Below are 25,967 nucleotides of genomic sequence, written 5' to 3' on the forward strand. Positions count from 1 at the left end.
AATGGAGACGAGACCACAGCAGTCATTAATCTGACTCATTTACATGACTGATTTACATGACACAACGCTTCTGGGAGCATTTGACTAACCAACTGCTCTAACATTAATTTAGTACAGTATTTATGGAAATTCAGGTTGGTAATACGACTCCCTTATATTAATTGCTTCTGCTAGTAATATTATGAATTGTCCTTGAATAAATGTAAATGCAAATGTAAATCATGACCTCAAAGTGCCTTTATAAGGAACTATTACCAAATGAGTTACTATTGGAGAATTTAATTATAAAGCAATATTATTTTTCAAGGTTTTATGTCAAAAGAGCCCCTAACTGAAGAAAGCCATCAGAGACGTGTTGTTGCAGAAAACGTACACAGCCAGCAACTCTCGGCTTCACTCTGTCAGTCATTTATTTGTTGGCAAACAAGTTTCACTGTTACAACAAATATTAGTGAGAGGTCATTCAACCACAGGAGAAACAAAAAATGGATAAACAAAAGAATAAATAAAATGAATAATCATATTTGTGATAAAACATTTAATGTGCCGCAATCATTTCACCTCTAGCAGTTTTGCAGAATAGTTTGTACTCCCCCCCCCCCCCCCTCAGTTTAATAAATAAACATTCATTCTACACCAGAAAAAAAAAGCCAAAAGAAGATTTTTTTGAAGTTTCTCTCATTCTAAATGTGGATCTCTGAAATCAAAAAAAGTGTCTTGTGTGAATCTCTGTCAAAGTCTCACTCTCTCTGAATGAAAAAGGCTTCTGTTGATCATATACTGTGATTTTCATTTCTATACCACAAAATGCCAACATATTTTCAATGTTGGGCACCTTTCTTCATCTACAAACTGGTGTCTATAAATCAAACAGAATGAGGAAAAATGTAATTTTTTTTGTCTATTCTGTGTTTTTTATTTCTACTTGCCATTATTCATACTGAAATGAAGACATGAATGTAAAAGATATAATTAAAAAAAGAGTGAGGGATCAAAACCTGTCGTGTTGAGGACAAGACCATCAAGAGAGAAAGGAAATGGTCTGAAATCACCATGGTTACGGAAGCGGAAGGCGTAGGAACAGAATAAGCACTATCCTGTGTAACACTAGTGTCTGTACATTTACATAGAAATATTGTAGAATTCTCCAGTATTAGTTCTTCCCACGCTTTTCAATATTTGTTATTAATACAGCAAAGAACAGAAATGGTGGAGTCGTCCTTCTTCGGCATTGTTCTCTGTTGCAGCAAAATGTGCTGCTTTTTTACCACATGAGAAGAAGAAACATATTTAAAAAGCAAATATGGATACAGAAGGTATTAAAATAGTTTCCGAGTCACATTGTTTCAGACTTGATTGGTGTTGACTGGATGCACTGAGCTACTAACAATGTTTTTGGCAGTTATTTGTATTCCTTCGGGGCCGCTGAGAGTGAAAAACCCTTCAAAGTCTCGTACTCCCTGCAAGGTTATACATCAAATCCAGTTTTGGGTCCGTTTTCCCTTCAAGTAGATGTGCACGACCAATAGAATCGAAACAATGCCAACTTTCGTTCCTCAACAAGCAAGAGTACCCATAATCCTTTCCTGAACAGAATACAAAATCGCCTCCCAAGGTTTGTTGGTGCAGTTCATTTTTCTGCAGACACGTAGAAGCAAAAGTGAACAACTGTGGACGACAGAACGGTACGGAAACGTAGAAGAGCACGTAGAGCTCGAGATGTTATTGGGCAATGAGGATGAGCACAGCAGAATGCATGATGTTCGGCACCCTCTATAGGCTGGTGACCATGTGTGCGGGCTCCTGCGGCATTTCTTCGGGCGAAAGCTCATCTTTGGGCGGGATGATAAAGCCGTCGCTGCTGCCGCGGCCCAGCTGGTAGTAGCTATGAAGCTGGTGCAGATGGTTGCGTGAGCCCAAGTTGGGCATGCTCTTATAGTACACTTCGTCTGGCTCCCCGGTCCTGGGAAGCGTGTGTGTGTCGCCACCGTGGGGCAGCGAATGCGTGTCGGTGCGCTCTGGGTCAGGCAGCGTGGGCATGCTGGTGTAGAGTGAGTCTCTCTGCGGGGAAGGAGTCTCTTCCGTTTGCTCCTCTGTCAGCAGAGGGAAGAAACTCTCGCTGTTTTCTTGCGGAAGGCGCCGTCGTAATGAAGAGGCTGAGCTGAACGTGGTGGGGAGAGGCTGGACGTGGCGTGGCGGCGGAAGCAAAGGTGCATTGGACTCCTCCCTGATCAGCTCTAGCCCTAGACTGTCCTCGGGTGGGAAAGATGGCGAGTCGCCCAAGCCCAACGCAAGGTTAACGGGCAGCATGGGCGAGTCTTTCACCCCGCCTCCATTGCTGACTTCGTTCACCAACTTGTTCATGAGGTTGCGTCCGTGCTCGGCCGTGCGGTCATGGTTGTTCAGGTAGGTGGGCAGGTAGTTGGAGGTGAGCTCTTTCAGGATCCGTTTCTCCAGCGTGGTCTCTTTGTGTACATTGTACGTGCGGTCGATGATTTGCACGCAGTCGCTCATGTAATCGGCGCTGGCCAAGCTGTAGCTGTTGCCATGGTTACCATTCAGTGGTAGAGTATCCATGGCACTTGTATCCCGGGCATTGTTCAGGATTCCCTCTGCAAGACGGAGAGTCAAGGAGAAGAGTAATTAAAAACACTTGCGCCTGGCGCACATAATAAGACCAACATGCAGAACCGCTCGCAGAAACAAACTGAAAAACCTTGAAACTCTTCGTCCCTGGGGCGAATATTAATTGAGCTTCCAAATGAATGGTATCTTGATTGGATTCGTCATGGGTTCAAGGCTGATGTGAGGTTTAAAACTCTAAAACTTGCCAGCTAATCCTGTGAAAATGGACTTACCAGTCAAACACGTCTTTGGCTATAAATTAACATTCCTCAATTTTCCCACATATCAAAGAACACTCAAACCAATTGCAAAGCCAGCAAACACAACAAAAACACAATGCACAAACACACAACAATACACAACAGCTAAAGCAGACGCTTGGCATGTAAAAGCTTTTGACAAACCAAATCATGCTGGCCTTTATATAACACTCATATATCATCAGGTACAGAGAGAGAGCAGCTTCTCCGCCTATAGATTTCTACATTAATTAAATTTAGCATATTATCAGCATCTTGACGTTAAATTTAACACTCTCCCACACTCTAAAAAACAAAATGTGGGAGCACTTTCTTGTTTGCCAATTTTTAGATTTTTAGATTAGACCATTTGAACATAAAATAACATTTGTTTTACTTATCAGTGGCTTCGACAAATATGCAACTTTTAATTGGGGGAAAAAGACCTGGGTTGCAAAACACCAAATTGTCCACTCAGCTTCTATTTTAACAAAAGCATCACTTTACGTTGATGAAGGGACGAGAAAATTAGGTTTTCATTTTAATGAGGTTGAGAGTGCTCTCTGATTAGAATATTGACTTAAACATCTCTTAGCAGAATGTCGCTTACTATAGTTTTAAGAAAAGAGTAATAACGTTAAGGGAAATTACATTTGGTAAGCAATGTTTAGTTTGACTCCCATACTTGTCTCTCTGTAGGGCTCTTAAAGGACAGCATGGAAAAAAGAAAGAGAAAAAGGTACAGGTAAGCATTCACAGTGACCGCTCAAATAGAACATGCACACAGATTAATGAAGCGCAGGTAAATGGTTACGCTCAACCCCATCGTTTCACCTCTCAAATACAGACACACACCCCCTCGTCTCCTCGCAATCCCAGGATGCACATGTAAATGCCATAAAATTGTGCTTTAAAGACCCTGAATGTCTGGAGGGCGCCGAAATGGGCTTCTGTCTCCATTAGCGGTGCGCTTCGCTCCGAACGTGGTTCCACAGTCAGACTTGTATTCGGTAAGAGAGTTATTGATCGGGCTAAAGAGGAACATTAAAAGTGGCCTGGGATCTATTCGTAATTTCAGGGCTTTTATTGATATTAGATTTCAAGGTCGCTACAATGTTGTCAACGTAGATGAAGAGGTTGTTATCCTGCGCTCGCCCCTCCCCACTGACGTTGCCCAGAAACGCGTCTGTCTCTCTGTCTCTAGAGCCTTTTGAATTCTTTCTGATCTCTGCATTAGTGAAGGTGGCACTAACAGGTGGTGACGGGGGGAAAACAGATCACCAGTGCAACAGAGGGACAGGAAGAGACAAGAGTGAGACAGCTGCGTGCAGGGATGCGTTATTGCTAACAGGAGAAGCCAGGCCTCCTGTGAGCATCTCAGCATGAGAGTGCAGTAAATTCCTCTACTAAAAGAACGTGCTGGACGTATGAAGTCTTGCTATGAAAACTGACGTTTTTGCATGCAGCCCTACAGAAGCATATTCTTATGTGCTGTGAAATGCCACAAAAAAATCTAGTGTCACAGTCCAGACCCTTCTGAATGAGACGCATTATACTGCCTTTGCTGATTTCATCTTGTGATTTGGCATTAATGCATGTGTAAAGTTGCATTCGTATTTCTTCTACATGAAAGGGCCTGTTTACACCTGGACACTTCATGCGTTTTTAATGATTGGATAAATATCCGATTTGTTAAATCTGTTCCATTCACACTTGGCCATATACATTTGTCTCTGCAAAACTAATATGAATTCCTGCACTATTTTCAAATTTAATGGAGTTCACATCAACGAAAGCAACAGAAATGAGCTGTATTTTATTTATCATCAGCTAATTTCAAGATTAAAGGACGCAATAGGAGAGAAATCGGTATCAGCACTGGTAAGACCATTAGTCTCACTATTTTTAATGAAGATTATTATGTGTTGAGCTTCAGGAAGCGACGCCCAGCTTAGTTTGTAATATCTGGCTACTGAAGCTGGTATATATGGAAGCTTGTTTCCGCCACAGAATAAAAAATAAAAAAGGTAATTGCGACTTCTTATCTCACAATTCTGACTTTTTTTCTCACAATTGCGAGAGCAGCTTACCTGATATAAAGTCAGAATTGCGTGATATATTTTCCTCTTTATAAATGAAGACAAGACTGAGGTCATTGTTTTCGGCCCAAATGAAAATTCTCAGTGTATAAGCCTTGATTAAGAGTCATTCAGCTTTTACCCAGGGGTGCGGAACTTAGGTGTTCTTTTTGACCAGCCAAACACATTTAATCCGTTATCAGTTCCAGTTTCTACCATCTTCATCTACTGTCTAAAATCAAAGGCTTTCTCACTCCGAAAACTCTGGAAATGGCTGTTCATGCATCACGTCTCAGCTAGATTACTGCAATTCCTTATATTGCGGTATATAAAGTTCTCAAATTGCTCGTCTTCAGTTAGTCCAAAATGCTGCGGCCAGACTTGTTCATAAGTGTCGCAAATATGACCACATCTCTCCAATTCTCAAATCTCTACACTGGCTGCCAGTTCGACAGAGAACAGATTTTAAAATTCTACTTTTTGTTTTTAAATCTCTATATAACTTAGCTCCTGCCTATCTATCTGAACTTGTTCATCCTTACACTCCGTCCAGAAGCCTAAGATCCTACGACCAGGCTCTGCTGGTAGTCCCTCTCAAGTAGTTAGACTCAAGCGTAGAGGGGAGCGTGCATTTGCGGTGACAGGGCCGCGACTCTGGAACACCCTGCCCCTTGAGATTAGAACGGCCCCTACTATGTCTGGTTTCAAGTCTCTGTTAAAAACCTACCTGTTTTCTTTAGTATATTGATCTCTTCTCTAATGGTTCGTTCTACTATTTTATATTTGAGTCTGATACTGTTTTGCCACTGCTGTTATTCCATTCTATATTTGAGTCTGATACTGCTTTGCCACTTCTGTTTGACTATTTTATATTTGAGTCTGACACTGCTTTGCCACTTCTGTTTCACTATTTTATATTTGAGTCTGATACTGTTTTGCTGGTTCTTCTGTAAAGCACTTTGGTCATCCTAAGGCTGTTGTAAATGTGCTATATAAATAAAGTGAACTTGAACTTGAACTTAAAGTTGGAATTGCGAGTTATAAAGTCAGAATTGCGTGATATAAAGTCAGAATTGCATGATATAAAGTAGAAATTGTGTGTTATAAAGACAGAATTGCATGATATAAAGTCGCAATTGTGTTATAAAGTCAGAATTGCGTGATATAAAGTCGCGATTTGGACTTTTTTTCTCGCAATTCTGACTATATGACTCGCATTTGTGAGTATGTATCTCGCAATTCTGACTTTATATCACGCAATTCTGACTTTTATATCTCGCAATTCTGAGAAATAAAGTCAGAATTGCGAAATGTAAACTTGCAATTGTGAGCTAAAAAGTCGCAATTATCTTTTAAAATGTTTTGCACAAACAAGCTTCCATAGGTATAACACGCTCTCACACTTTAATTTTTTTTTTTATCATTTTGGGAGGAGTACATTTTACATGTGGCTTCAGCAACCAGATGCATTTACAGTTGCCCAGTTCCATCTTGAATGCTTCTCAGACCAACTCCTGAAGTGGTTTGAGTGATCAGATTTCAATTTGTCAGAGTTTCCGAGGGCATTTACACCTGGTCTTTTTACGATCGGGTAGCTATCCAATCGGAGAAAAGGCATTAAAGGTTGTATTGGCGATTTCAGGCCCAAACATAAATGATCACATTCATCTAATCTTTCCTAACGATCCGCTAGCTGCCCGCCCCATAAGCATGCCGTCAAAAAAACGCGTCTCTGTAGGCAGCCTAGGCTCTGAGATCTACACACAAAAACAGTTGGTTTCACCAACACTCAAAACCAAAATAAATAGTGTTCCAACCAATCACCGACAGGGGTGGGTGTTGTGAGGTTTTCGCGTGCAGCCGTCATAGGCAGCCGTGCACGAGCGACACCCACCCCTGTGGGTGATCTCAGAGCCTAGGCTGCCTACAGAGACGCGTTTTTTTGACGGCATGCTTATGGGGCGGGCAGCTAGCGGATCGTTGGGAAAGATTAGATGAATGTGATCATTTATGTTTGGGCCTGAAATCGCTGATACAACCTTTAAGTGACCAGGTGTAAACAGGCCCAAAAAGTCATTATCCCATACTCGTCCTGAACTAGGCCTCCTGAGAGCATTGCAGCATGAGTGCATGGTAGATTTCTAGTCTTTAGGTGTATGAATTCTTACTGAGTGTTTTGTATGCAAGGAGCGCATTTTTTGTTTTCAGTTGCATCAGTGCTGTGACAGGTAATAGAAACGTCATGCATTACTGTCCAAACCCTTTTTCCTGAGAAACATTAGACTGAAATGTTTTTAAAAGAGTGGATGGTTTTGTCTTGTGATTCAGCACTCATGCATGATTAAAGTTTGGATTCGCATTTCTGTCTAGAAGAAGTCGTTATCCCATGCTTGTTCTGAAATGCCCGCCCTCTTGCGAGCGTTGCAGGATGAAGGCATGGTAGATTTCTGGACTGTGGATGAGTGAAGTCTTACTGACTGTGCATTCATTGTTTTTAGTTGCATCAAGTCTAGTGTAGCTGTCAAAACCAATCTGCATGAGACACATTAGTGCGATATGTCTTCAAGAGTGGGCGATTTGATTTTATTCTACGATTAGGCACTAATGAGTCGCATTTCGTAGTGCCGCAAAATGTAGCCATTAGTTACTATGATTATTTCAGCTTTATGAACTCATTTTTCATTGGGAACCTTGTTACTACAGACCATACAAGACAGAAGACAAAGATGATCGCAGACACGTTCAGCTTGAAGCCACATAGCGGAGCCCTTTCCTCCCAAACACACACACCCACAAAGTTAGTGCACAGGAAGATAAAAGCAACGGAAGAATGCAGCACACCTTGAGCGTTGTACATGCTGAGAGTGGGGTTGTTATAGACTGATGATTCGCCCAGTAAGGTGTTATAGGGGTTGTTAGAGGCGTGTGAGCGCAGCAGAGAGTTTGGGATGAGGTGATTGGCCATGGCACCTGATGCAGCCACACAGATGGAGAGAAGAACACACAGAGAAGATCAAACGAATGCAGCAACAATGTTAGCATTGTTATTATACAGGCGTCTCATCAGCAGCCACATAAAAAAGCAAGAACATTCAACCAATGTTAGCATTCTTATCTCATCAGAGCCAATGCAAATCTGGGGAAGAGACCTGTTCCTGGATAAAATGGACCATATCTTAGTGGGGTTAAATATAGTCGGCCACTGAGTTTATCACTTTTATTTTTCCTCCTTTTTGCTGTTAAATTAAAAGTTGTCAAAACAGTACTTTAGCAGAGATACATATTTACTATTTTACTGCTACAACGACCAAAACATGTTGAAGACTCATCTTGTACTTTGGGTGTATAGATTTTATTTCAAATGTATGAAGCCCATTTCCACCACATAGCATAGCAAGAAAGAAAAATCATGATTTGGTATGTATGACCCAAGTCATAATAACTATGACATAGAAAGACACAATTATGAGATAACAAGTAGAAATTAAGACACAAGTCAATGCTATGAGATTAAAAGTCAATCAAGACAAAAACATAGTTTTTATTTAATAATTATCTCACAATTTTGATTTTATCTCATAATTATAACTTAAAATACATACACTTACGATTTTGAATTAGCATGTCATAATTTTGACTAAGTATCTAAATTTTTACTTTTCACGTTATAAATCTCATAATGACTATTGATCTCATAATGACACATCTCATAATGTGGTGAGCAGGACGAGGCGGAGGGCCCTCCGTCTCGTCCTGCTCGCCACAACTATATCTCATATTTGTGATTTTACCAAAGCATGATTTTTTTTCTTATGTGGCAGAAATAGACTTCCATAAGACTGAGATTGTCCCTCATCCTAATATAACCAACTGAACACCTGACTAGCAAAAAAGGTTATGATGAAAATAAAAGGATAGTGGCTATTTAAAAAAGGGACACCTCCTTTGTTATATCCCACCCAAACTTCCTGTAACACATAAAATAAAACTGTGCTCATCAAAACATTTCATAGGGTGTTTATAATTTGTAGCATGAATGAATTTTGGGAATGAATTTAGAGACAGACCCAATCTGAAAGGCTGTTAACACACATTAGGATGCTGACAAGTTGTATCTCTCCAAGAAGTTCGTTCTCAAAATTCATCCCCTTTAAAGAACAGCTTTTGTAACAAATTCTCCTCCATCTTCTTCACTTTCAAGACAATTACTGTTGGATTGAAATTGCCTGCGGTGAGCGGTGTTCCTATTATTATGCATAATCTCTCGGCAGGCTAACACAGAACCTGTGCGCACCGATTTCCACAAAATTGGATTACCCGATTTTCACCTGAGTTCTACATCTTCCGCCTCTTGAATGTTTGTTTAATAAATATTTAGCTAATTTGATGATGCTTTTATTTAACAATAAGAGTCTAAGAGTCCAGCTCTCAGTTTTTAACCCACTCAGTAAGACTTTCTGTTTGATTCTCCATTTAAAATCATGTACAATATGAGCTCATTTATTAAACAGAGGCTTGGTTGCGATTATCAGTGTAGGCACGTTTATTATACTGCCGGCTAATTATACACCTCTGAAAATCATATGCTGAACATTGAGATAAGCACCTTCAGATATATGAGAGAGAGAGAGAGAGAGAGAGAGAGAGAGAGAGAGAGAGAGAGAGAGAGAGAGAGAGAGAGAGAGAGAGAGAGAGAGAGGGAGGTTGAGGTTTAAAGGTTTAAATGCATCTTTTGTTTTGCAGTGGAAATGGTTACACAAGTTGACAATTGACCTGCACAGTGTTTGTGCAAAAGGTCCTGACCTTTTATTGAAAATATGTAATGATATTCATTTTTAAATGCAGTTAAAAATTTGTTAAATAATATTACACAGAAACGTGAAAAATCAGCGGAAGATATCTTGTATGATTACAATCAAAGTATTATGGTAGCACTTCACGGTTTTGCATATACATTTAATGAACTATTATAATTTTAATTTTAATACTGGGCAATAACTAATAATATCCCTATTGCTACCTTATATTACTTCCTTAACCCATGTTGTTACTTTATATTACTCTGTTCTTTCTGCTGTAAGTCTAAGTTCTGTAAATGCACATACTGTAAATGGAAGTGCAACCAGAATTTACATTTTCATCAAGTGTTTCTTTAAAGGTGCCGTAGAATGGATTATTTTATTATTTTATAATGTTTCCTGGGGTGCCCTTATAATGTTAGTATGTTTTTTAGATCAAAATTTGTTATAATTTAGAAATAAAAGGCATATTTCCTAGCCTGATTTCATTCCCTGGTTTGAACACTCTGTTTGAAGGGGCGTGTCTGCTGTGAGACTTCAGTGTTGTTGCCCTCTGCTGTGATTGGCTGACATGCTTGCATATGAAATATCTGGCATTACATGTAGAGCTATCTGGAAAACTTTTACTATTACAGCTTTTATACGTTTTTACTATTACAGCTATCGGGATTAACGAATCATGAGAAGTTTTTTAAGTATTTAGATCTATTCCCATCACATAAAAGGTTGCAGTGATGAGCATTGAGCAGATGACAGCCTGTTGATCGCGTGAATGAAGATCTTATCACTGCAACGCGATTTACTGATGCATAAACAGTGTTGAACGACTTTGAGAGAAAGATTATCTGTCTGAACTTGAACAATTACACATCAGAAATTCACATAACCCACTGGTTCTTCAGAGGCTCGGATGAAGGAGCTAAAAAAATACTTTTGTGTTCATTTGTACATCCAAACACTGAGCAACTGCCTTGCTTCGTTCGCTCGTTTGCAAGCCACGATGTCTCTCGAGGAAAAAACAATATCGCGCTGGATCTAGATAACACAGTGTAAATTATCGTTAATAAAATCACTACTTACCGCTTGCGGGAATATAACGTTAGTTGAAATTGCCCCCTTCGTCAGTATGAGACGCCGAGAGATGCCTGGCTGCTTGATATTGTTCCAGGTTAGAAAAACAGTCCGTGGTGAAATGGACAGAGCAACTAACAACTTCGAATTAAACTGTAGCGGTATCCGATTATAGATAGATTATAGATAGATCTGCCATTTTCCCTATGATCCTCCTCCTGCTTGTTTCTTCACCTGCAGAACTTCTAATGATTCGGCTGTGCAGTTTCGCCTGGCACTGAGCATGGGCTGGCATATGCACATTTTTGGAGGCGTACATATTAATGATCCCGACTGTTGCGTCACAGTCGGTGTTATGTGGAGATTCGCCTGTTTTTCAGGGGTGTTTTTCAAAAACGAGATTTAAATAAGAAAGAGAAAACTATGGTGTTTGAGACTCACTGTATGTCATGTCCATGTACTGAACTCTTGTTATTTAACTATGCCAAGATAAATTCAATTTCACATTCTAGGGCACCTTTAAGCATTTGGATGCATTTTAAAGAATAGAAAATGTAGTAAAGATCAGCAACTTAAAAAGTGTCCTACAAGCATATATTCTGTGAGTGGCTTTCACACAAATTACCAAACACAACTGTTGCATTTATTTCTTGTTTTTCTTTTCCTTTAAAAAAGTAGATTATATAACTTAATTATTTATTTCTATGAGATATTTAAATAGGCAGTCCTAAAACACCTAAGGTTTTAAAAAGTGTTGGGTGTACTTAATTGCTAAGTAATCCAACTGTAATTTAATTATGTTTCCCTTAAAAAAGTAAAGTAAGGGATTACACTTAATTTTTTCTATAATTTTATTACAGTTACTTCTGATGTAATTAAATTAAATACTATATAGACTATAGAACAAGTCTGTATAAAACAATAGTGGATTTGAAATCAACATGTATAAAAAAAACATTAAAATGTATATTTTTAATGTAACCTTCTCCCTTTAAACACTTTTGTCAGTTTAAGAATAATTTATGCAACTGTACATTGTTTATCTGAAAAAATCAAAAGTGCAGTTTCATGTCTATTCTTGTATTTTTCAACTGGTCGAAGTTGATATCGGATTTAGAAAGAAATAAGTAATACTGTAAGTTATCCAGTACTTTTTTAGAGAGAGTAATTAGTATAGTACTCTAATCACACTGTTGAAGCTGTAGATAGTAATTAATAACTTTTTTTTTTTAGAGTAACTTGCCCAACACTGGTTTTAAAATGTTAACTTTTAACTCCTGCCATTGACAAGTTTTTTCAGCAATACATGTTTTCACTGTTATATAGGGGGCGCTGTTACACATCTTCTCAAATACTACAGAATCTCTGGATCCAAAAACAAGCGAAGAAAACGACATGCATAAACCAGAAGGAGTGGATAGAATGCACAAGTAAGCTAACATGATCATGAAACAATCAACAGCATGTAAATCAAAACTGCCTAACATTACTGAATGAAATGAAAAGAGGTATACGACTGTGCAAGCTTTGGGGTGTTGATGGACTCAATCTACTCCATCTACCTTTTAACTTGCCCACATTCAAGTGTTGATAAAAAAAAATAAAAAAAAATTAAACTAGATTTTTTTTCTTCTTCTTTTTTTTTTTAAAGCAGAGGCTCTGTTATTTTTTTTTGCTTACATATTCACACATCAAAATATTCTGAATATGATAAAAATGCTGGCAATGGCTTACAAAATGCTGGTGTGGAAAGAGTTAAAGGTAGAGTTAGTCTGTGGTTATTATAATTAGCTTCATGTATTTAATTGAATAGTCTAGTGTCTCTCAGACTGTAATCTGTCCTATGACAGGCGGGTGACCCAAACGCTTGTGTATCTTGATGAGTGTTGTGGTTTCTCTGTATGTCCCTCACACACTCTTCCTCGTCTTTGTTTAATACATCTGTCAGCTCTGAGCAGCATGAGTGATGGGGTGTCACACACACACACACACACACACACACACACACACACACACACACACACACACACACACACACACACACACACACACACACACACACACATCTGGGTTAAGTGCCTAATTATTTCCATTGTGACACTTCCTCTCTCTAGAGAGGGTCAATCCATCATCATAACAGAACATTAGCGTCTCACAGGAACAGGGACTGAGACAGACAGAGGGAAATCAACTTTATAGAGGCATCTGAAATTCAAAACGACTCAGAGCAGATCTTCATTCTAGTTCTCACAGGTGTGTGTGAGTTTAAGAACAAAATTGCTCTCATAAGTGAGCTAAATCTGACAAATTATCATTCGACTGGAAAACCAGGTCATGCATTGTCATTTTTCAAAAATAAAACTTAAGTCTGTGAGCATCTATTGACATTTTTCAAATGGTTTGAAGACACTTTCCAGAAATTCAGGTGTTATTTAAACATCAAATACAGCTTCTTGAGTTTATCCTACAATAAATTTATAGAACATAATTTATAGAATTTGTTTAACGTAATTAATTGTAGAAAAGTTGCCAAAGCTTGTTGCCAAAAGCAACATTTATCATTTTCATTTAGTTTATTTGTACTAAATAAAAAAACGACTACAACTAAAACTGAAATAAAAAAATGTGTGCAATAAAAACTATAGACATATTGAAAAACCAACTAATAAAAATGACACAACAAAATGACTAAAATTAATAATAATAATAATAATAATAATTAAACTATAATAGTATCTCAATAATACTAAAATGACACTGACATTGACAACCTCATTCCGGTTACCTATTTTTGACTTGAGTGCATTTGTCAAGCTCAACAATTCACTGACCCTTTGTTGAGAAAAAAAAAAAAAAAAAGGGACATTTTATGTCCCTATTCTTTATGCTATTTGTGGAAAGTGCCTCATTTCCTTCCACTAAAAGCAGCGTGGTTCTGCAGTTTCCTGCTCTCCAGTGTCTTTTATGTCTCTTGACTGGATGGTGTGAATTAGCCTGAGATGTTTGAAAGCATCTGCTGTTCTGTCCTCTCCAATCGCAGTGCTTTCACTGAGGGAATGAACTGTCTGAGCTCTGACAGCTCGACGCTCTGCATTATTGAGGCCTGCAGCTTATTGCTGTCATTTCACTCAAATGGAAATGTTTCGTTTTAAGATACGCCGTACTCCACACTAATTAAATCCTCATCCACCTGTTTACCTCTCATTTACACAATATACAAAGACTTTAAAGGAACATAAATGTAATCTAAATGTAAATGAAAAGAGATTCATTACATTATGCTAACAATTATTAAAACAGTTTTAAGTTTAACTTGAAGGACTTGTTTTTCCTTTCTATTCTCTCATTATCTCAACACACAGTCATTTACTTAAAAAAGTTGGTAAAGTTTAATTACCTCATTTCTTTTTAACCTTTTACTTTACTGGCCATAAACATAGACTTATTTTCATTTTCTGTTTTTTTTTTTTTTTTCTGAACTATTCTCGCTGAATTAAATTAGCATTGCAGATTTATGGAATGAGAAACTCAGAGACTAAATTTACTTTTAAATGTTTAATGTATTGAATGTCAGGATTAGAAAGATCTGCATTAAAGAAACATAACCGCAGTTTTAAGTTTCATCTGTAGACACGAAATCTTTTGAAATATTTTCTGCGCTGATTTCAAACATGCAATTATATTATATATATATATATATATATTAATATATAATTCTGCAGGCGCTGGTTAAATTCTGCTTGATGCCAGAAGGTTCAGACCTTCGTTCAGATTTTATGACCTGATTTTGAGTTCTGGAATTCTGTGGAATGAATACAAATATGCTGAAACAGAGCTGAGAGCACTAAACTTAGTTGGTGGCTGAAAGCACAATCAAATTAGCCAAAATGTGTGAAAATTTTGTACATGACAGAACTTCAGAGGAAATCTATGGAAATGTCTGCAGAATTCTCCAATGCAGATTTAAAGTGTGCATGGTTTAATGCTCTTAAGAAAAAGAAGTACACTTAAGCATACTTTTAAAAAAATAGTACTTATTGCTTAATATACTTAATACAATTAAGTGTGAACTGGATGTAATGTTTTTTGACCCACTTCAGTAGGACTTTAGTGCATCTTTATGTGTAAATTTATAATTACTTCTATTGTCTTTAAAATATGGTTAAAGTTAAAGCTTTGACAAACATTTATAGTAAACTAAAATACACTTTAATTTAATTTCTATTGAAAATTCTGTCATGTACTTAAATATATTTGTAATTACATATTGTGATGTAACGATTAATGTGCAATTTAGAACATTTAAAATACATTAACTGTAAATGTAATATTGAATAACACACTACAGTTATTATAATCAAGTACTTTACTTTACTTGTGCTTTAGTATGTTAGTCACCACATCAAAACAAGTGTACTTCTTTAAAGCACTACAAAATATTAAAATAGTGATTCAAAGTTTACTTTAAAGTAAAACTTTAAATTTGCACTTATTTAAAAGTTATTATTTAAAAATTAAAAGTATTTTAAGATCATAGTAACTGAAGTATTTTCTCTTTAAGCACATTTAAATTCAATTTTATTTCAGTAACATTATATTATCTGTTTTAAAAATATACTTTTAAGGTCCCCCTCTGGTGAAAATCAAGTTTTTAATGTTGTTTATATGTCTATGTGGTGTTTTTAATATGCTTTAAAACAAACCATGTGCAAATTCATGTCAACACCATTGCTGAGTATTTTCTCCTTAAAACTGCTGTGAAACAAAGACACTCTCAAAAACATGGTTTGAAATCGCTGGTGTTTCTGACGTCACAAACTACCTTGTAACCAATCACGTCAACATGTGATCATCAACGAGTGGATCACTGAGCTGGTGTGAGTGAGTGGAGGCGGGGCTAATTTGCATATTCATAGAACTGCGTATACTAAATGAGGCAAGGGTGTAGAGTTGCATTCAAGCTATTTTAAGGCATGAAGAATATTTTTTAAGGAAAAAACTTTGAAATATGTCATTTTGGTGATCAAATATGAGCTTTAGGGGATACAATTATTGACTAGAGGGGGACTACAGGGCACATTCAAAACAATTATATACACTTTTTTATATACAAGGGTGGCAATACCCTGCAATCGTATAATATCCATGCATGCGTGTGTGTGTGTGTGTGTGTGTGTGTGTGTGTGTGTGTGTGTGTGTGTGTGTGTGTGTGTGTGTGTGTGTGTGTGTGTGTGTGTGTGTGTGTGTGTGAGTGTGTGTGTGAATTAGGTTATCGGAGCCGACTACTTGTGTTCATATTTGGTAGCTTATATAGGACACACACACAGGCTGGTTGTAAGAGGGCTTCAAAAACTAGGGATGCCCAAAAAGAGGGCTAAACGGCTAGCAAAGTACTGTGCTCTGTCTGCTATTATAGGCAGCCATCATATCTGGCGGAGACGGTGCTACTTGTATCCATAACAACTGAGTGACGCTAAATATTGTAAAGATCTGCTGTATGCCACTGGTCCATGATTATGTGCATGCATTTGACTGCATCTATAGTATTTATGTCCCTGTAAATCATTTATTTTAAGTGGACTTAAATACATAGTTAAAATGTGTACCTCTGTTGAGTGTTGCTGAACTGTTGATGTCTCCAGCCATGAATGAAGACTCTGACTGCTTCCTCACCGTATCATTCCACATCCGGCGGATTCGGCTCTGTGAAGAACAACAGAGTTTCACACACGATATGATCAAGTCAAGTCAAGTCACCTTTATTTATATAGCACTTTTTACAATACAGATTGTTTCAAAGCAGCTTTACAGTGATAACAGGAAAATAATGCAACAGTTTGTTTCTACTTTACAGCTGATCTATAAGAAAATAGTGTCATTGCCCAGCTTAGTGTTGATTCATTTCTGTTATAAAAAAGTTATTAATTTAGTTAATTTATCTATACAGCCGCTCTGGAGAAAACCGTGATGTCATCGTCCAGCTCAGTTCAGTTCTCATATAATGGTGTCAAATAATGCAGGCAGATCAATATTATTGTTGAATATTAAGTGTCCCCAACCAGAGCCATAGAGAGAAAGAGTTGCGACACTCCCATAGGCTGCCATAGGAACTTTGGAATGCGGAAGTAACGCGTGTCGTGGAGCAGCCGATAGTTCCAAACACTGATAGTTCCAGCGCTGAACCCCATTCATTTTCAGTGTTTCCGAAGTACGCTCGCTGGTAAGTTGAAGAAATTACTGTATTTTTGACATTTGAACGCATTAGCCGTCCTCTCACGAATTTAGTTGCAATTTATGCAGCCAACTTTAGTTAATGTTTATTGGAAGATAATAGTTAATTGCAGCTAGCTTACATGACCAACACTTCATTAACGTTAGCTACCAGTCAGAAATGTGTAAATTCAATACTGAGGTCATAGTTAAATGTGATGTTGCACTATATTGTATTCAGAGTTTTTTTGTCAACCCTATTTACATATTATGGTCAGAATATTAGAAATACATCTGGATATAAAGCAAATAAGTACAGCAGCTGCACCCCCACAAATAAGACATCATTGCTAAAACGTGTAAATGACTATGACAGTATAAAAAAATCTGAACATTATAGAAAAGCAGAATTTATGGCTGAGCTTTGTATATACGGTATCATAATGCAATAAAAATATAAAATGATATTTTCCCTAATTTGCAGAATTTGTTGGATGAGCAAAATAATCTTCCATAATGTTAATGTGTAAGAATAACAATTTGGATAACAATAGTGGTTTGTATATATATATATTTGTTCTCATTTAATTTCAAATTATGTAACGTTACAGGAGTACGGAGTCAAAATAACAGAAATCATGACAAATGTCCAGATGTATAGACCTAACTCACTTCTGTAATCTCAACCTCATGAAAATGTTTAGGAAACATAGGCTTTCAATGTGTATTTACTCTGTCCTTCAGTGTATTAACTTTAACACCGTTTCCTCTTTCTTTACCACTACCAGTTCTCTCCAACAGCAACAGGCTTGTTTCAGGACCCGGTCTCCTCTGGGGCCTATGACACGCTCTGCTGGCAGGGCAATGCTCTCACCCAAAAATCCAAGTAACTATAGCATTACTTATAGTGTGGAGTTTGAATGCATGCAGACTCCACACAGAACAGCTATATTACCATATCAAACTCTCATGAACTGTTTATACACAGTATACAATGAGCCAACCATTTAAATCTGCATGATTAATCTTTAATAGATTACAATTTTTGTTATCAATCTTTTGTTATCAATATATGGCTAAGCATTTGACTGATTCTCGATTCATCAGCAGGTCTCCAGATTATCCTACAGCGTCGGTGGCAGAATGTAATGGCTACTGTGAACACTTGTATTCCTTTTCTGGCCTGCTTTCTGCCATCTTTCTCTCCCTGTAGGAAGTCGAACGAGTTTCTTTGAAGACAGAACATTCAAGGAAAACTTACCTACCCTCTTCCCTAGATATAATATATAATTGGGGCAATGAAGTGTATTTCTTTCATTCATTCATTCATTCATTCAATTAAATGTTTTGTTGAATGCAATTGGTTGCCTTGTATATTTTTTTTACTGTTGAACAAACTTCTTTCTGAAACTGAGCAGCTTTAATTGATATTCACTTGTTGTGCAGGTTTATGTGAATGTATTTTAACATAGCATTAGGATGTTAGTAATTATGACCATAGAAGCACGAGAAAAATATATACAGTAAATACTGTAAATGTATTATACCTTATGGGAGCAGTCCCCCTTCCCTCCAAAATTAAACACAAAAAAATGTATTCAATTCAAAGAGCTTTATTGACATAAATGTTTCAAGAACAATGTGTGTGTGTGTGTATGTGTATATACACTACCAGTCAAATAAATGCAACCTTCGTGAGCAGAAGAGACTTCTTTTAAAAACATTAAAAATCTTACTGATCCAAAACTTTTGACTGGTAGAGTATGCATGTATGTATATATGTATGTGTATATATATATATATATATATATATATATATATATATATATATGTATACTTACTCTTAGCCTACTCTGTACACTAACAGAGTTAGTGAAAAATCTTCGCTCTGCACTTATCTATAGACCCAAACATAAAAGCGTAAATTCGTTTTTATTCTGTAATAGTTTTGATAATATGTGTATGGCTTAATCTTAAAATTATATTCTTAGTCTTAACATGATCATGTTTCACGTTGTGGTCCTATCAGAAGAAGTGAGCTAGGTTCTAGGCAAATACTGAACGGACCGCCACGGCAGACCTCTTTGCGTGATCACGAAGGTAGGCTAATGGCTGAATCGGAATTTATAAGCAAAATCACGGGAATCAATAGCCTAATACAGCCCAGTTGTGCTAAAATAAATATCATAAGACGTCCATCATCAGATGAATAATATGGAAAAGTTAAGTTAGAGCCGCTAAAGCCAGTGCTACTACCCATGCGAACATGAATACTAAGCTTTTCCCTCCAAAAATATAGCCTAAAACTTATCTAAGTAATATACAGTTTTTCGTTGTCACCCTGCCTCTCCAAATGCAAAACTGATATTAACAAAATGCAATAAAGCAATAACAGCTGAACCAATACTCCATCAGGTGACAAAATGGAGAAAATGAGGCTCAGCCAGGGGGCCAGTTCTCCTCTGGTCATAAAAATTGACACTTGTCTGATCACAGACACATATCTCATATGATCAGAACCAGTGTTACACTGAGGCTTCAAAGAATCGTTCACCCAAAAATGAAATTCCATCATTAAATCGCACAAACCTAAATGATTTACTCTCGAGTTTGTGAGAGAGTAACTGTGTCCAATTTGTCAACGAACTGTTTGTTTGAGTTGGATCTTTGCAATGATTTAGTTAATCTGCTACACAAAACTTATCTGAATGATTCATTCATAAATCAAACTGAATAGGTTTTCAAACTCTTAAAAATAAAGGTTCAAAAGAGTGGTGCCATAGAAGAACCATTTTTTTGCTACCCCAAAGAATCTTTCAGTCAACAGTTCTTAAAGTAACCTTTTTTTTTCTTCTTAGTGTAAAGAACATTTTAATAATCTAAAGAACCTTTTTTCCCCACAATAAAGTACCCTTTAAGGAGTGGAAAGGTTCCATGGATGTTAAAGTTCTTCATGGAACTATCAATGCCAATAAATATCCTTTGTTTTAGAGAGTGTACATTCTTCAAAATATCATTCAGGTTTGGTATGGCATGAGTGTGAGTAAATGACGACATAATTTTCATTTTTGCATGAACTATCCATTTCAGGTTATCCGTTATGAACTGTTTATTCTGCCTAAAATGCTTACAATGTATTGCAGCACATAAAAAAAAAATAAAAAAAAAAAATAGCTTAAATAAGTATAAAACAAAAATCCTCTGGACGTGAAATGTTGAGCTGTTTAAAGCACATTACTCATCTGGCTGACATTTACACGCACACACACACGGGTCACGGGTCGGCGAAGTGTGTTTCTGGTGCATGTCAGATTCTTGTTACATGTTTGCTGATATCAGAGCCGATGACCTCTAAAAGGCTAAAGGTCGAATTGGAAACCTTGTCTCCATGGAGATAATATAACCAGACAAATCGTTACCATGGAAATGAGATATTAAAGCACAGATATGTAAAGCCAAAGATTTGTATGAGACAAGGACAGCATACAATGGAAATCCTCCCTTCACTGCTCTCTTCAAAGCAAACTATGTTAAGGTAAAGGACAGAATTGGAAATGTGAAATTGTGAATTTTTCTCTTTATATTATCAAATTATTTGAGTTGGGTTTAAGTTCATTTTAAAAACCTTTTTTTCAGGATGCAATATATACTGTGCATAAATATATCAATATAGAATCTGCCAAAATGTGTAGCGAAATACTGTATTGGAACAGACTGTATTGTAAAAAGTATATACGAATAAACGAATGGTGCTTCTTATTATGCTATGTGCTTGACGACTTGGAAGTAATATCTGTTACAAAATTTTACTTGATCTATTTTCATAAGACATTTTAGACCAAATTGGATTAAAATGGCAAAATATCCATATTCTGAATGAAACATATAAAACATGCTTAATTGTATTTTGCAATTAAATGAAAATGTTTATAGTTTAAATTCATATTAAATGCAATTAGTTTTGAGTTGTTGTTTTTTTTACCCACTTAAGTAGGTCATATTTATAAGTAATTTCATAATTACTAGAATATGCTGAATGAAATAAAATAAGGAGGTAATATGACAACGATATACAGTAGAATATTCCTGTTAGAAAATATTATTATTGCATACTGCATACTGTTTTACATGTTTTTTTTTTTTAATAATAATAAGTAGTATAGTGTATTCCATTCCTAACAATCACTCATTCACACTGCTAAACATGCAAAAATATCTACAAAATGTTGCTTCTAACACAGCATATCACTAAGATGAGTGTGTAGTGTGAAAAATTATAGGGCTGATAGTTACTTGTTCATACTGTAACTGTGAGGAGTTTGTCATACAAGGCGGGTGGTGAACCTTGTGATGAAAGAAGAAGGAAAACAAGAAACAAGAAAAAGAGACAAAGAGAGAGAGTGAGAGAATACACACACATGGACACTCACAAAATTGCATTTTGGCTTTGTGTTGCTGTACGTGTGTGTGTGTGTGTGTGTGTGTGTGTGTGTATACTGTATGTTACTCGTCTACCTGTGATGCTGAGGAATATCGTCCAGGTCCGCGCGACGAGGAGCTTTTCACCGAACCCATAGACGACTCCACACTCTTCCCAGTGTAGCAGTGAGTCCGAAGGCACTTCCCGTACTCTTTGCGTACCTTAACACACACACACACACACGTTGTATTTTCATGTTTTATGGAGACATTCCATAGAAATAATGATTTTTATATTGTACAAACTGTATATTCTATCCTCTAAACTTACATATCACAGTAAATTTTCTGCATGTTTACATTTTCAAAAAGCATAACTTATTATTATGATTTACAAGCTGTTTTCCTAATGGGGACCAAAAAATGACCCCACAAGAACAAGGATTTTGGAAATTGCCATCTATGTTGGGACATTTTGTCCCCATAACGTAGGGTTTATCAGGACCACACACACACACACTATGGCCATTAAACTATGCAACTGCTGCCATTTATTGTGTTTTCATTGTTTCATCGTTTGTATCAGGACCGTCACCAGTGCCGCCCCAAGTGATATAAGGTGTAAAAGTTGTGTAATTTTTGGATGAAGTATGTATTACATGGCAGCATTTGAAAAGAGTTCTGAAAAGTTACATCCAATTCTGAATCAATATATGAGCTAAAAAAAACTGATCTGCACTGCACTGATCTCAAATTTATCAATATGTAGTGCACAGGCCTCTATGTAATTATAAAACATTATAGCTAATCCATTTTAGGGTTGGAATGACAAAACTCTAGAGCAGATGCTAATGACTAGTATTCAGTGCTGGACTCACAACCGCATTCAGTGACAGTATCGAAAATGGTGATGTCCATAACATTGGGAAGATTTATCATAATTGAGCGAGTTATGAAATAAACAAGTCTAATCGAGGCGTGAGTTCATCCATCAGATATTTAAAAAAATCAACAAGGACTTTAAATGCTTAGTAACCGAGTGCAGAGAGTACGTTTGAGAGTACGCCTCACAGCTCGCACCCACTACAGCTCCGGTGGATCTGAGGATGAACGCAAATCATTTCTCCGTCTCCGTGAGTAAACTAAACCCATCATGATTATCCAGTTCACCGTGGCTCTCACATTATATGACGAGGCAGACAACTAGTTGTCCATTGCAGTTCCATTAATTCTGCGCGGGTTTGTCGAGAATGCGGTTGTGAGTCCTGAAAATGTGCAGGTGCCAGTTCGCATATAGAATGGGGTTGTCACGCTAAAAAAACCCCGCAAAAAACGCCGCTCTCGTACTAGCCATTAGCATCTGCTCTAGAGTTTTGTTTTGTGAGAAACGTAACGGGATTAGGGATGAACATAAACGTTTGAAGTGTTGTTTTAAATAGGCTTTTTAAAAATTGTTTATTTACTATTACACTGTTTATTATTATTTCAAATTAGATTTTATTTTTATATTTTGAGTTTTCATTATAATGTTAGTTTAAGTTTTAGTAGTTTGTTTAGTGTGTTTTGGTCATTTTTATTAGTTTTTTAATATTTCTATTCAGCTTTAATTTATATCCAGACTCCAAACACATCTGTTTAGCGGTGCATTTACTGAAATGAGCACTGTTAAATACGATTGTTATTTTTATTTCTTATGCATGCTATTTTTATTTCTTATGCATATATAGTGGTTATTTTATAATTACAGTATTTTAATACCTTTTCTATGTAAAGCAATTTGAATTACCTTTGTGTATGAAATGTGCTATATAAATAAACTTGCCTTGCCTTGTCTATATTTCAATTATAGTACTTTTTACTTTAGTTAGTTGCCAAGGCAGCTTGTTAGGGGTCAAGATCAGGAAATCTCTTTTTTGTAACGTGCTTAAAATAAAATAAAATAAAATAAAATAAAATAAAATAAAATAAAATAAAATAAAATAAAATAAAATAAAATAAAATAAAATAAAATAAAATAAAATAAAATAAAATAAAATAAAATAAAATAGTAAAGACATTATTTACTAAATAACAGTGTTTGTATGCTTGGCATATTTTGGGATGATTACTGCTTTGTAAAGTATCCATAGCCATAGTGTTTCAGATTATATATCTGAAATAAACAAACAAACAAAACAAAACAAAACAAAACAGAACCGCCCTACTTTCCACGTTCAGGCGACGGCCCTGGTTTGTATCATATGTGTATCATATGTGTATGTGAATATGTTTTTCCAAACCTTCTTCTGCAAGACGCAGTGAAATATGAAGATGAACATGCCCTGCAGGGAGTTAAAGATGGTGAAGAGGTACGCCATGATCACTGTACTCTCGTTAACATACATCAACCCGAATGCCCAGGTCAGGCCCAGTAAACAGAGCAGTGCTATGGCTCCGATTACCCACGATCTGAAACACACACACACACACAAGCAAACAGCAAATTAGCCTTGAAATTAAATGAGAAAAATGCGGTCAGAAATCATTACTCGCAATATAAGACATAAGTGCTAGATCAGTGCCTAAATTGGTAAATTTCTATCCAGCTCTCCACATAAATTAAATACGACTTCAGTTAAAGTGAACTCCATTTTCTCAATTTTCTTCCCCACGTATGCTGTTTTATATATCTGTGACTTCAGAAGACTTCAAATAAAACGCACAAATCACTTTTATACCACTTTAACGGTTATTATTAGGTCCTTTTTGGAGTTTAATTGGTCATATTGTGTTTTGAAAACCAGAAAAGAGCTCAGACATTTATTTACAGAAGAAAGTCATACAGGTTTGGAGTGACATGAGGGGAGTAAATGATGACAGAACTGCCATTTGTAGGTGAACTGTCCCTTTAAATACCCTCCTGCATCTCTTCCTGACATTCAGCACACGTCGCCTCATTTCGTGAGAGCTGAACAGATCACGTGTTGTGTCTGTAATGTGTTGTTTTACCCGCGGGGCTGCAGATCCACCCCACTGACTCCAGCTCAATTTAACATAAAATTACATGCATTTACATATGGATAACATCCAATATACCACTAATGGGACAAACAAACTTCACACTGTTGTCATTAACTATAATTTCAAAAAATAAATAAATACAGTGAGATTGTATTTCAGAACAAATATTTCCACTAATAAAAGGAACATCAAATTATCCGTTCACCAAGATTACGATTAAATTTCATATTTGAAATCACCAATGAAACCTGACAACAACAGTGAGTCCCATGAATATTGTTTCTTAAAAAGAAAGCATATTTTTTCAGACTAGATCTGCCAATGCACATGTGCAGTCAAAAGCATGTGTCTCAGAACACTGACTGTTTCTACAGACCTTCACTGCATCAGAAATCGAATACTTCCATACAATACAGTATGCAAAAAACAGTACGCCAACAGAGTAGGATGTCCAAATACATAGTATTCGAAAAACAGTAGGCGAGATTCTGAAGTGCGCATTCGATGGACACTTTACAATCCCATGATGCCACAGGAGAGGATTTATGAGTGGAGGTGAAACGCTGTTAGGTCACGTGATAAGGGCAACATGGCGGATGTAGTACATCCAGATTACATTCATACACACATTCCTTCTATATAGAAATTTTTTTTTTAATGGTCACAAAGTAAGTTCAGATTCAAATGTACTGTAGTACCTATATTAGTGATTCCAGACGCACTGCTTAGGTAGCCCCGCCCCTTTTCTGTGCTGTGAGGTCTGTCTTCCGGTTTGTATTTCCACAGCCTCAAGGAAAGATCTTACGGATTTATCAATGAACCACTCATTTTAAAATCTTCCCTGTCTGATGAAATCTGTTTTGGCATCCGCTTCAAAAATGAATGCTCATGATAACTTTTGTAAACTCTACAATAAGTAAATCCACTTCACCAGTCAATTACTCTTTGACAGTGATGCCATAGAAATATATAGAGCTACCCCAAAAACAGAAGAATTCTAAAGATTGCTCCATGCTTGTTTCTCTGGCGCAAGGTCTATAGCAACTGGTTCTTCTAAAAGCAGCTGCAGTGATGCGATGACTTTAGCAATCAGCGATTGGCTCTGCTATTTAGAAGGCGGGACTATTCTGCCATATTGAGTGTTGCGTCTTTGTATATCTAAAGTCTTTGGTGGTTTTCAGTGTGTTACTACACTACTGTTCAAAAGTTTGGGGTCAGTGAAATTTGTTTTTGAAACAAATGAATACTTTTATTTAGCAAGTAAGCATTCAAATAATAAAACAAAATGACAGTTATAATTTTACACAAGATTTCCTATTTAAATAAATGATGTTCTTTAGAATGTTCTATTCATCAAAGAATCCTGAAAAAAAAGTATCAAGGTGGTTTCCACAAAAATATGAAGCAGCACAACTGTTTTTTTTCAACATTGATAATAATAAGATTATTATTATTTTATTTTTTTGCAGAAAATCAGCATATTATAATTATTTCTGAAGAATCATGTGACTCTAAAGAATGGAGTA

The 25,967-nt window shown here is 36.6% G+C and overlaps 1 protein-coding gene across 19 annotated transcripts in view; it reads right to left on the reverse strand.

Moving 5' to 3' along the window:
• Nucleotides 1-360: 360 nt before the first annotated feature.
• The window catches only part of LOC307155720 (adhesion G protein-coupled receptor L3), a 324,537-nt gene continuing 298,930 nt past the window's right edge, over nt 361-25,967 (reverse strand). For 4 of the 19 annotated variants that reach the window (XM_079866603.1, XM_079866605.1, XM_079866604.1 and 1 more), the window contains 7 exons: nt 23,721-23,889; nt 21,538-21,663; nt 21,316-21,366; nt 16,419-16,515; nt 7,784-7,912; nt 3,550-3,567; nt 367-2,612 (listed from right to left, as the gene is read on the reverse strand). In XM_079866603.1, the coding sequence (XP_079722729.1) occupies nt 1,774-2,612; nt 3,550-3,567; nt 7,784-7,912; nt 16,419-16,515; nt 21,316-21,366; nt 21,538-21,663; nt 23,721-23,889 (1,429 nt within the window). In that variant the 3' untranslated portion in view covers nt 367-1,773. Of the gene's footprint in view, nt 2,613-3,515; nt 3,568-7,783; nt 7,913-16,418; nt 16,516-21,315; nt 21,367-21,537; nt 21,664-23,720; nt 23,890-25,967 lie in introns of all 19 variants that reach the window. The other 15 variants (XM_079866601.1, XM_079866600.1, XM_079866595.1 and 12 more) reach the window with 11 other exon arrangements.

This window comes from Squalius cephalus (genome assembly GCF_949319135.1).
Source record: "Squalius cephalus genome assembly, chromosome: 3".
Taxonomy (NCBI): Eukaryota; Metazoa; Chordata; class Actinopteri; order Cypriniformes; family Leuciscidae; genus Squalius; species Squalius cephalus.